The 12,238-nt window shown below is 39.7% G+C and overlaps 1 protein-coding gene across 2 annotated transcripts in view; it reads left to right on the plus strand.

The window, feature by feature from the left end:
* Nucleotides 1-12,238, plus strand: part of esamb (endothelial cell adhesion molecule b) — an 88,990-nt gene that overhangs the window by 60,167 nt on the left and 16,585 nt on the right. For both annotated transcript variants that reach the window (XM_036131201.1, XM_036131202.1), the window contains exons 2-3: nt 8,728-8,873; nt 11,680-11,881. In XM_036131201.1, the coding sequence (XP_035987094.1) occupies nt 8,728-8,873; nt 11,680-11,881 (348 nt within the window). The remainder of the gene's footprint in view (nt 1-8,727; nt 8,874-11,679; nt 11,882-12,238) is intronic.

Consider the following 12,238-nt stretch of genomic DNA (forward strand, 5'->3'; position numbering starts at 1 on the left):
GGAAATTAAAGCAACGTGCTGTCAGAGCAATGTTAGCGAAGTGAACCCTATGTTGGAGGGATGTATTGAAGCTGTTCGGCAGAGAATCTGGTTGAGACTAAATATGTGTCTCTGTAAAAAGAAAAAAATGCTGTTACCGCAGCAGCCTGAATGTCATTGGTCAGTAAGTTAAGTCGGACATAGTTGTGATATTGTTGTGGATGAAGGTGTTAGTTTTACTGCAATTCAACCCTATTAGGTTTTACAGAATATACATTGCACTGGTGTCAATAAAGTATCCGTTTGGGAACTGGCATCAGGAAATGCCTGTACAGGACATTCCTAACTAATGTGTGTGCTGCAAAAGTGGAGGAAACTGGAAGTTTAATCCATACCGAGAGAAAACTAAAGGCACTAAGACATTTGCAAATCAGTGATTAGTATAATTTAAGGTGTCTGTACAATCAGCTGTTGTGTTCAATTTCAACATTGAACACAGCAGGTGTTTTCTCTGCTCTGCTGAGAGAACTGGAAAGCACATAAGAGCGTTTATGCTTCACTCCAAACACAATGAAGCTTTTGGGATATTCCTTCAGAGAAGGCCAGTTTGCATTAAGTTTTTCAGAAACATGATTGCCGTTTTGGACATCATGACCTTAACAGCAGGAGTTACAAGAAAAAGCAACAAATGGAAAACTATAAAGCAACTGAGCAGACAAGTTTTACACAACTTTTTGTCTTACCTTTTCCTCAAAGCTGCAGTAGGGAGTTTTGAGAAAACTCAAACAAGCACATTTTACACACTAATTAATAAATTTAATTATATATACATAATGGAAATATAACAAATAAATAGGTATCATGGCATCCCTGCTTTCCTTTACTGCTCTTTCTCTGTGAATGTCGATATAAGAGTACACTGATAGGACACTTTGGAGATGCGTAACATTAAAGTTAAAATAATTACCATACTCTATGATATTCCATGTTTTTCTATGACAGTTTCTGCAAATCAGTGAGAACTTGGCTCTTGGGTCCAGACTGACATGCCCTTTGCTCAGTAGGTTTTCTTTGAGAAAGAGTAATGTAGAGAGGATAGAGTAGCTGCAAATTCCTCTCCATATGCTCCATCCTTGTGTTACAGAAGTAGATTAAGAGTTCTTCTATTGGTGAAAGGAATTTGGTCAAAGTATTGTCAACAGGGGTAACAGCAATTGTGACATTTGTTAAAATAAAAATCGCAGGATAACTTTTTTTAAGAGATTATTCTAGTCTACTGCCATGAAAAATGCATTTAGCATCTTTTTATATCTCTTATCAGTGGTGACACTAAATGTGGCTGGCACTTATTATCACAATCAAAATCCCACATTGCAAGTTGATTATTCCTAGAAAGCATTCGATATTTGCAAACTGATGTGTAATCGGCGCTTCATATTGCCTTTTTTTAATCAAGGTTGTCAGTTCATTTCCAGGGAGACAGCTGTTTGTATCAATGGGACAACAGGAGGTTACGGGTGTAAATAGAGAGTCAATCTGAACCTCAGCCAAAGCTTCGGCTCCAGAGAGCGACTCACATGAGGGAAAGACATGGGGTGGAAGCAGAGATTACTCTGGGAGATAGAGTGTGGCTGGTTAAAGAGGATCAGTTTATCTTCACTGAGGCCTACATAACTCCCTGAGGGCTTTGAGAGAGAGGCTGACTTTTTTATCCTTCATTTGATCATAACAGCGCAGCAGCATTTCACTTGGATGGGAATTGTGGGGATTTCTGTCTGAAACAACACATATTTTGCCCATTTTTTTAGGACTCCTCACAGGGTGCGTTTTAAACGGTCATTTTGAAAAATAGAAATCACATTAGTGTCACCCATTCATTTGTCAGTCTTAATTGCTGACATTTACTGTTCAGCTGATGAATGGTATCACACATCATAGCCAGGTGAAGCGCTTGCCGTGGTAATCTGCCTCCCCCTGCAGGCGATAGGTGATATTACAGCAACTCCACGTTGGGTTTGTGAACTAAGATCTAGCTCAGTCAGGCATAACACGCTTGACTGATTATTATTCTGTCAAGTTTTGTCCCTGCTGTCTGAAATGCTTTTGCAGCCCAAAATCTCTTAGCCCGCAGCAAAATAATAATAAAAAAAGGGAAAAAAAGTGTTTATTCTGAAGAAAGGAATCCTATTAGCACATGTAAAGCGTGGCTAGACTAAATTGTAGCCTGCAGCAAAGAATAATTAGGACAGAGCTGAACGGCCGCATTGTATCATCACATCATCCTCTCTATTAGCATCTCTGGATTTTTATTTCATTTTACCTCCGAAGGATTTAAGTTGACTTTAATTCCATATCCACTTCCTAAACTCCGGTTTCTACGCAGATACACAAATGCGCGCATGCACACACACAGGAACACACACACACACACGTTTGCAACCCAGTTAGAGAGAGCTCCGGATTAGTGAAGGTTTTTCTTCATTTAATAAACAATTGGATGACACACTTGTGGGGATAAACCTCAAAGATACACAAGAACGGTGTGGAGCGGGGACGCCCGCGGGGCATTAGCCTACTTCAGCAGAAGTATCATTCAGACTACGTGCTTGCATCCTGCTGGTTTGCTGCAGAAGGTATGCATGCAGTGCTGTCCCACTGAAATAAAGAATAAAAAACCTGATCCTGCATGATTGAGTCTCACCTACGAAATGCATAATAAACGTGATGATTTCCTCGAGATGGCTGTGACAGCAAATCCATCGGTTTGTTCAGCAGTAAGGTCAGTCGGAGGTGAAAATGAAATCAGAGTACCGTCAGGATTTGTGTCAAAATTCAGAAAATAGATGATTCTTCTGCGCCCTGGGCTTCTGTACATTATCAATCAACGTCAGGCTGACAAGACCGTGATGATAAAGATGTTAATCTCATGCATACATGACTTGTCGACGGCTTCGTTTCTCGACAGCTCTGACGTGAGCAGACTGAATATAAAGCCCTGAGACGTGGAAGATGTTTACATTTAGACCCCACAGTTTAGATTGATGGTGAAGGTGCTTTAAACAGTAAGTAGACCAGTTATCTATTTCAATTTTACATTTTTTTTTGTCAAAAAAGAATGCCGTGAATGTACGTGAGGATCACAGTGGACCGCTCACAAGCCCGTCGAGCTGCATTAAACACTGCTAACTTTGTTAGCTGGGCTACCAGCTACTCGCCTCCCAGAACAGTAACACCTGGCCCATTGCTGGCCGAACTCCAACAATTAATCCAAATGCAATAATTGTTGCATTACATTGAATCTGTGCAAGGATTGTATACAGCTTGCGGCTTTGGTCACAAAGCATCTGAGTCTGAGTGTTCACAGCCTGGTTTAGTCTTTCATGCATCCCCGGCAGCCTCACCATGGCCAAAACAGCTGCTGAGATTGTCTGAATTTGCCGAAATGACAGATAACCCCTAGCTCCAAAAAGCAGAATTCCTGACATCCTTGCTGTGTGTGTGGCAACCTGCAAGAGACTTCTTATGACTTTATTTAAACAATGGATTTTGTCTTTCCACTGAGATTACTGACCAGATTGTCACACTGCCACAGAAGCCCGCATAAAAACACCGGACAAGCGCAGACAACTCATGAAGTAAACACAGTCACATTCTTATTCTTCGATATGAATCCAGAAACATGTGGTCCATATGATTCTCTGTAGCATGTTGCTCATGGTTGTAGATGAGGACCAATAGATTCAGCTATGAATTCAATTGAATTCAATTCAGTTTTATTCATATAGCACCAATTCACATGTTAAAAAGTTAAATTCAATTAGATTATACAGATTGGTCAAAAAGTTTCCTAACTAAGGAAACCCAGCAGAGTGCATCAAGTCAAGTAGCATTCACTCCTCCTGAAAGAGCGTAGAGCCACACAGGACAGTCGTCTGCATTGTCCATGGCTTTGGAGCAATCCCTCATACTGAGCATGCACGAGGTGACAGTGGAGAGGAAAACTCCCTTTTAACAGGGAGGAAAACCTCCAGCAGATCCAGGCTGAGTGTGAACGTTCATCTGCCTCGACCGACAGGAGGTTAGAGAAGATAGAGCAGAGACACAAAAAGTCACAATCCATCCATCCATCAAAATCACACATTGATCAAGGAATGACAAAGCCAATATTTACCTTAGCATGAAAGCAACATTGAACAGCGCCATACTTGTTGTTATTTGTGTGAGTGAGGTGCATTTGGGCTACAGAGAGAGGTAAATGTACAATGTCATAGTTTCAGATAGACCGGTTTAGCATGTACTCACAAAAATACAAAACCAGTGTTTTGACATTTTTCATGCAAACTAACATTTTTGTTCTTCCAAGACACAAGATTTGTGTGGACGCAATGCCTAAACGACAAAATAGCTTTGTGGATACACCTAATCTTCCTCTGTAATGTTTTTGTTTTGCTTATGTTCTGTTCATGTACAGCACTTTGAATTATCCTGTTACAGAAATGTGCTATGCAAATAAACTTGCCTTGCCTAATCCCGTCTCCATGTAAACGGGGCCTAAGTGATGATGAGCATTGCTGCAATACAAAAATAATTACTATATACATGACAAATTGTAAAATGAGGTTAAAAATAGTTGTTCAGCTGTTTTATGCGGTCATCTTTGTCCAGTCTCTGTTCACTGATAGTATTGGAGAGGGTCTGGGAGCTCTTTGGGATACAGACCCAAGACTTTTGAAAGGCCAACACAATCCCTGTTCAATGCCTAGTTTAATTAAATTTACAAATTTGAATCTCGTTTGGCAATAAACTAATTTATTAAATACTAAGGCTTTTATTTGGAAGAGTTTCTTTAAGTTTTATTTTGAAGGGTGAGGAAATTCCTACTTTTCGACTGCTTTAGTTTACTTGTGATATCACCTTACGCAATAATCTCCACTTTGAAAAAAATTAAACATTTTATTAATTTAATTAGGATGTCTTTAAGATTTATTTTGAACGGTCGTCCTTAAAGGCATACTATGCAACATTTTTCAGTTAATTAATGTGTTCCATACCATTTTGGATGATTAAATGAGTCATTTCAGGTCGAACAAAGGTTTTCTCGACCGCCCTGGGGGTCTGTAGGGGAAATACCGCACTTGCAAATGCAAGAGCTCACGGCCCGCACTCACAGAAGTCTCGCGAGACGCTACCGCGGCGAGGCGGCGGCGGCGGCGGCGGCTGCGGCTTGGCGAGGCGGTGGCGGTAGCGTCTCGCCAACATAAAAAAAAAATAATAAGAAGAAGAAGAAGAAAACTGGCGGGGCGGCGGCGGCTGCGGCGGCTGCGGCGGCCGCCTCGCCAAGATAGCGCTGCGGGAAGCTTGATGTTCATACCTTCACTGTGTTAGTCATTGTTTGTACTGCAGTTTTTTCCACTTTTGTTGCGTTCGCCTGTCTGCTAAGCTCAAAACAACCGCGCCTGGCTTGATGGAGAAACCAGAACAGCTGAGCATCTTTACAACAGTGCACTTTTACTTTCGCCCTCTGGGGGGAGCCTCGCTGGAAAATCAACCCCGGTTGCATAGTATACCTTTAATCTCTCTTTCATGACTGCTTAGAGTCCTTTAGTAATGTGCTGTCCTCTTCAGCAATAATGTCGTCTATTAAATTGTGAGACTTTTTTTTTTCAAGTATATCTCTAAGCTTTATTTTGCAACAGCATCATTAATCCCGGTTTGCTGACTGGTTAAATCCCATTAGTAATGTAGAATCTCTTTTTATAATAATACCGTCTTTGAAATACTGAGGCTTTTATTTTGCTGAGTAGCTTTAAACCTTATTTTGAAAGACCAAATAATCCCCTTTTCATGCTCCATTAGAATATTAAATCAGATTTTGTTGTAATATAATCTAGAAAATATTAGACCTTTAATTTTGGGGAATCTTTTAAAGATTTACTTTAACAAGGCGAACATAATCCCTTTCTCGTGACTGGGTTAGTTCAACGCTCTTCATTTATTGCTATGTGGGCACCAGTAATTGCTTCAATTAGAGATGCACCAAGAAGTCTGATGCTGACTGGATTTACACTATTTTACACTTTGATCTTCCAATTTGTGATTGGAAACCAAAAGGCAGATCTTTTTTTTCCGGATCAGTGAATACACCATAGCAAAGCACTACCAGGTCGCACTGCAAACAACACTCCCATATATGGACGTTTTTACTGAAGAAAAGTCAAAGTTTGACTTTATATATCAATTAAAGGTGAAGTTAGAGAAATCAATGAGGTGTAGGAGGAAACTGGATGTGGTAGCCGTGTTTTCTGTTCACTCATGCTACACAGCAGGTAATAGAAAGTTAAACATATCACAGAGTTGCTTTTTTTAAACTCTTTTTGACAAATCAAATTGGACCTGCCATAAACAATGCCAGAAATTTTGGCAGCATTTTGGAGATCTCTGTTAATGTAACACTGCACACTATCCCTACTGATCAGTAATGCAGAAAATTTAAGCTTAATATATCAACTCTGCCTTTGTTTTGGCTTTGTTTTGAAATATTAAATTTACTAATTGCAGAGCTGTGTAAGACTGGCTTCTTTCTCTCACACACAATATGACAACAACTAATACATTTATGATAAGTAATTAATAAGTATGAAAAAAAAGCTTTATTAAGACTAATCTGACAAACTAGCACAAAGAAAACAAATCAGATTTTTTTTTCCCTCATAAATGGGAAGTTTTGCAAAACTGACGGAAATTGATATTTGCGTTGAATTTTGAAACAGAAAAACATACGTATCTTTTGCTTTTATGCTTTTGGGTCATATTCTCCTGCCTCTTCTCATTCTGAAAAAGAAAGAAGGCGTGTCCAGCTGAGCAGATGTGGCGATCTCAGCAGGCGGTCTGCTCCACTCGCTCTCTTTCATCCTCTGGTCTGCCCATGATCCCGTCTGAGCACATGAAGCAAACATTTCTCTGTTTTCCTCTCTGCAACTGGAGGACTTTTAGGGACAGCTGGAGCGCTCTTTTCGTTTCTCGCTGTAGTTTTTGAACCAAACTTCAAACTGGAGACACAGATAGAAGTCGGCTGCTGGGATCAGCTGATCCAGCTTCAGCTGTCGGGTTCTGGTGACTGGGCACCTTGTGAGTCTGAAAGCCTCCTCTCAGATCTTATATATAAACGTTTGTCATTATTTAGGTCCTTTTATTTTAGATCAGCTGTGTTCATCACACAGACGTATTGCCACATATTTCTTCTCTTTAGCAACGTTATCTTCATTGTTTTCTGTATAAAAAAGTTTTTTTGTTTTTTTTTTTTAGTTTGAGTGTTTTTTAAGTTATGTAATTCTCATTTTGTCTAAATAATTTGTATTTTTATATTTTTTTAAATTGACACTTGAGTAATGCAAAAAATATTTCCAAACAAATTTGTAAATTTTTACATTTCCTCAAGCTTTTTCTTTCATTCGTTCCTATTTTTATACCCCTTTTACCCAAGTTAATCAAACAAAATGTTGATTTAAGACTTACACATAGGACAGCATACACATGGATTCATGTAGACTCAATGTATGACTTAATTCATATTAGTCATTTTGTCTAAAAAATAACTTAGTCTTGGCTGGTATTAGCTTCTAAGGGGGCATAATGTTAGGTAACACATCACCATTGTTTTACACTAATTACACAAAAAATAAAAAGAAAAGAAAATACAATGAGATCTAATTGCTTTCATCTAAACAGGAAGAGCAACAACAATTCCTCTTGAAACTAAAATAATTAGAATTTTAAGTTGTTTTGAGTAGCTAGCCTGCATTCTGCTGCTGAACAGACATGCTGCTCCTAGCTAGCCAACTGCAACTTCTAAACAGCGCTGTCTTAAGAGTGACAACGAGTGGAACTCTCTTGGTATCCACCTGCTGACTGTTTTTCAAATACCTTCAAACAGCCTGATTTTTCTTATTTTTTTATTTTTTTACTCAAGGAAACATTACTTGGCTTTCTTTCAGTCAGCTGACCAGCAAGTGCACAGTAACAGGCAGGGGTGGGGCATCTTTGGGTAACTCAATGCCCAATACACCCAGCTAGCTGCAGTCACACGAGTTTAAATGTAACATACACTAGATATTTTGTTTGCTTTTTTATTCTTTCAGTGTTTTCCATGACTGTTTTTTTGTGCGTGTGATTCTCCTTTGGTTACTATCATCTGATATGACAGTTAATAAAATTGTTGTGGACACTAAAATAATTCATCCTGCTTTCTTTCAAGCAAGTTAACAAAGGTTTCCAAAACAACATTATTAAAAAAAATATATCTAAAGGGAAAACCTCTAAGGTGAATTCAAATAAAAGAAAAAAACTCCACATAATAATGGGTTTTAACTTCTCAGATGGGAACATGTTCATTGTAATTATAGCTGGGAAAGATGTTTTTTTTTTTGCCATCTAAAGGTATATCCAAAAATAAATCAGCAAGGGCAGGTTGCTATCCACCTTCATATTTAACAAAGGTTAGCTGGCTGCAAAAAAACAAACCACACATTTATTTTTATCGAGAGTGTTAATAAATCACAGAAAAGTATGCCAAACATACGAGAAGTAAAGTTCGCATTATTGGTGCTACGGAGGATAACTCAGTATGAAATGATCCCGCTGCCTCTGCATATAGATTGATTTCTTTGTACATTGTTCTGCATATTTTTATGTGATCTGCAAAATGAACACCTTATTAACCCCATGGTTTGTCCTGTGTTATGGTTCCAGGTGACACCCGGAAGGTGGAAATGCCCAGCAGAGAGATGGAGGTGGTGAAGGGCCAGATGGTGGTGTTACAGGCCTGGTACAGCCCCAGCTCCGATATCTCCCAAAATACCGTCATTTGGCACTTTACAGGGAATGAGTCCAAGCAGGTGAGGAGCTCGAAGGTGGGAACCAGACATATGAAGCTTAAGTTAGGACAATATAAAATAACATTGTTGTTTACAAGACCACAGTCCTAGCAGTCTTGGATCTCGTTTTTGATAGTTTGATTTGAAAGTTGGTTTTAACGGATCAGATTTGAGGAATATGCAAATACTCAGATTCAGAAGTCAAATCAAATTAGTCTGCAAGCTTGTTCAGATGTAAGTCATTCCTTGTAAACCTTTAGGTTTAAGCTCCAAAAAAGCATTATGACTCTTTCCTCTGGGTGTTACCCCCCTTCTCCAGCTGTATTATTGTGTTTTCTAAACCTGCTGCAGCCCTCATATGTCCAGCTACCCTGTCCAAACCGCTGATGGTAGGAAAACAACCGTCACTTTAAGAGATTTACCATAAACGGCTGTATTTTTTTGGCTGATCCTTTTGAGTACTTTGGCAGAGTTCATTGAACTTAAAATCCTCTGATGAAAACGCAACCGAACAGATTTGTTAGGATACGGTTATTATCGTGTCGGTTTGAAATTTGCTCTTTTTTTAGCCCTGACCCTAACCATTAAGGTCTGCTCACCTTCAAATGAACGCCTAAGAAGATGTATAATTTTCATAATGCCATTTTTTGTCCCTGATCTGAAGAGTTCAGGATCACATCAGACGTCATGGCTAATGGTTGGAAAGAGGTAACCGAGGATGGATGTCATTAAGGAAAAGACCCCGCTAATGACACTTTCTCACTTTGTGCTGCGCTGCTTCCATGTGATGTCCCGCAGATGCATATCTGCACACGTGATTAATATAAGCTAAACAATTTCAGTGTGCAATGCCTGTGAGCTTATCTCAGACGGAAAATCAGCCTAAATTTCAACATCCTCCATCTGTAGATATCAGGATTATCTTCATGTCAGGATGTCGGTTTCTGTCGTTAATCTGCACATCTTCACATGGCTGCTGCGAACAGCGTGCCTTGCAAGAATATACAAAGTTTATGCCATTCTAAATTTCTTATATATTTTTCTGTGTTTATTGGTGTTTTATGTGATGGAGCAACACAAGGCGACAGGTTAACTGGCAAGTGAAAGGAGAATGGAACATGATGTTTAAGCTTTTTACTGATAAAACATTTTAGAACTGTGATATACATTTGTATTCAGCCTCTTTTACTCTGTTACCACTTAAATAAAACACATGTTGACCAATTGCCCTCAGAGGTTGTCTAATTAGAAGATAGTCGGCCCATGTAGGATATAATATCTGTGTAAATTGAGCTGTTCTGCGAAGGCCTCAAAGGTTTGTTGGAGAACGTTAGTTAGCAGACAGTATCATGAAGACCAATAAACACACAAAACAGGTCAGGGATAAAGTTATGCAGAAATTTGAAGCTGGGTTAAGTACTTGCAAAACACAATTTGTAGCATAAAATTAGCTGCTCTTGTCACCCTGAACACAACTTGCTCATAGTAAAATATAGAGGTGGCTTCAGACGGGGGTGGAGGTTCGCCTTCCAGCTAGACAACTGCAGCAAAAAGTGCTTTTAGGAAGTACTAACATAGGGAACCTTAAGAGAAACATATGCATGCCACACTTTTGAGATTTGTATTTGTAAAATATTTGTTTTACATTTGTGACATTCCCAATACACTTCATAATCATACACTGATTTGTTTTGGTCTATCCCTTAAAATCCCAACAAAAATAATTGATGGATTGTGGTTATAATTTACATTTAACACTGCATTCAATGAACAAAATCAAAGGAGGGTTGAGGCTGGGTCTATTGGTGTTTTCTTGCATATTCTCCATCCATCCATCCATCCATCCATCCATCCATCCATCCATCCATCCATCCATCCATCCATCCATCCATCCATCGTCTTCTGCTTATCAGAGATCAGCTCAAGGATGCAACAGGTCTGAGAGAGAAACCCAGAATCCCAGCGACAACCATCTAATTCTGTGGGACCCCAAGGAATTCCCAGACCAGATGGAATAACTAGTCCTTCCAGCAAGTTCTGGGTCTTCCCCATGGTTTCCTACCAGTGGGACATGATAAAAAAAAAACTAAATGAGGCGCCTAGGGGCCATCCTGATCAGATGTCCAGATCACCTCAACTGACTCCTTTTGATGCTGAGAAGCAGCTGAGCTGCTTTGAGCCACCGCCACTGTTTCACACCCAGGATGAAAGCCGCATTGCTCCAACTGGATCCGAGGTTCAGCAAACGGTTGGACACTCCTCTCCAACAACTCAGAGTAATGCTTATAAGAGTGATCCCTTGATAATTGGAACACACGCCCCAGTCCTTTCTCTCTGGTGATCCAGCGGTATTGTCCCAGTCATCCATGCAACACTGAAGAGGCGTACCGACCATGAACACACGCTCTGATCCCCTCGGCAATAACCCTGGTTTGTTCTCACCTTATAATCGATATTTCCTTTGTTGCGTATTTGTAATAATTTTACAAGCTGATTTTTAACATTATCCATTGAGTAACTCAGTTAAAAAACTAACTCAGTTTCTCTATCTTGGTTTATATCTTTTGTATCTGCAATGAGAGAATAACAGCAAGCTGATACAAAAATAGTTTCAAATTGCTCCCCGGTGTTGCGCTTGATGGGTGGCATGCTCCTGCTTGTATTCTTTGTTTTTATTTCTTTTGCTTTCTGCTTTGTGAATTCAGTGCAGAACTACAGGCAAGTCTGTGAGCAAAACATCTGCAAAAACTGGAGAAAAGAAAAGAAAAACAAAAATGCATTTTTCTCATTATTAACCACTCAATACCGCTGTATTTCCTTTACTCAGGTGATCAACTTTAGCTCAGGTAAAGTTGGGCATGGACAAAACGAGTTCACCAAGAGAGTCGGCTTCAGTGTGGCCATGCCATCAGCCAACATCTCCATCTACATCAACAACACACAGGAAACCGACTCCGGCCTCTACTTCTGCCACGTCATCGTCCCCGGAGGTCACGGCATTTCTGGAGAGCTGCGGCTTAACGTCAAAGGTAACCAACGCTGGCTGCCAGAAGGAACTTTAGAGTTCAAATGGAATTTCTTTGGAATTTTCTGCAACTTCAGGCCAAATAAAAACTATTTTGAGGGATTTTGGATTGAGGCAGTCTGCTGAATGGACCATAAGGAATAAAACTCATCTGCTGTTAAGGGATTCGGTGAGCTCTAAGAGAATTATGTCATCCTTCCAGAAGCAGATAGAAAACAGAGGGAGGAGGGGAGTTGTAATATCTACTTATTTTTATGCAATCTGGCCACTGCCCTAAGAAATCTCAACATCACTCGTGGCGGATTAAAACAAATGGGCATGTTCTGGAAAGAGTCGTGGTTGTGTTTTCCTATCTCATGTG

Source organism: Fundulus heteroclitus, unplaced genomic scaffold (assembly GCF_011125445.2).
Source record: "Fundulus heteroclitus isolate FHET01 unplaced genomic scaffold, MU-UCD_Fhet_4.1 scaffold_414, whole genome shotgun sequence".
NCBI classification, from domain to species: Eukaryota; Metazoa; Chordata; class Actinopteri; order Cyprinodontiformes; family Fundulidae; genus Fundulus; species Fundulus heteroclitus.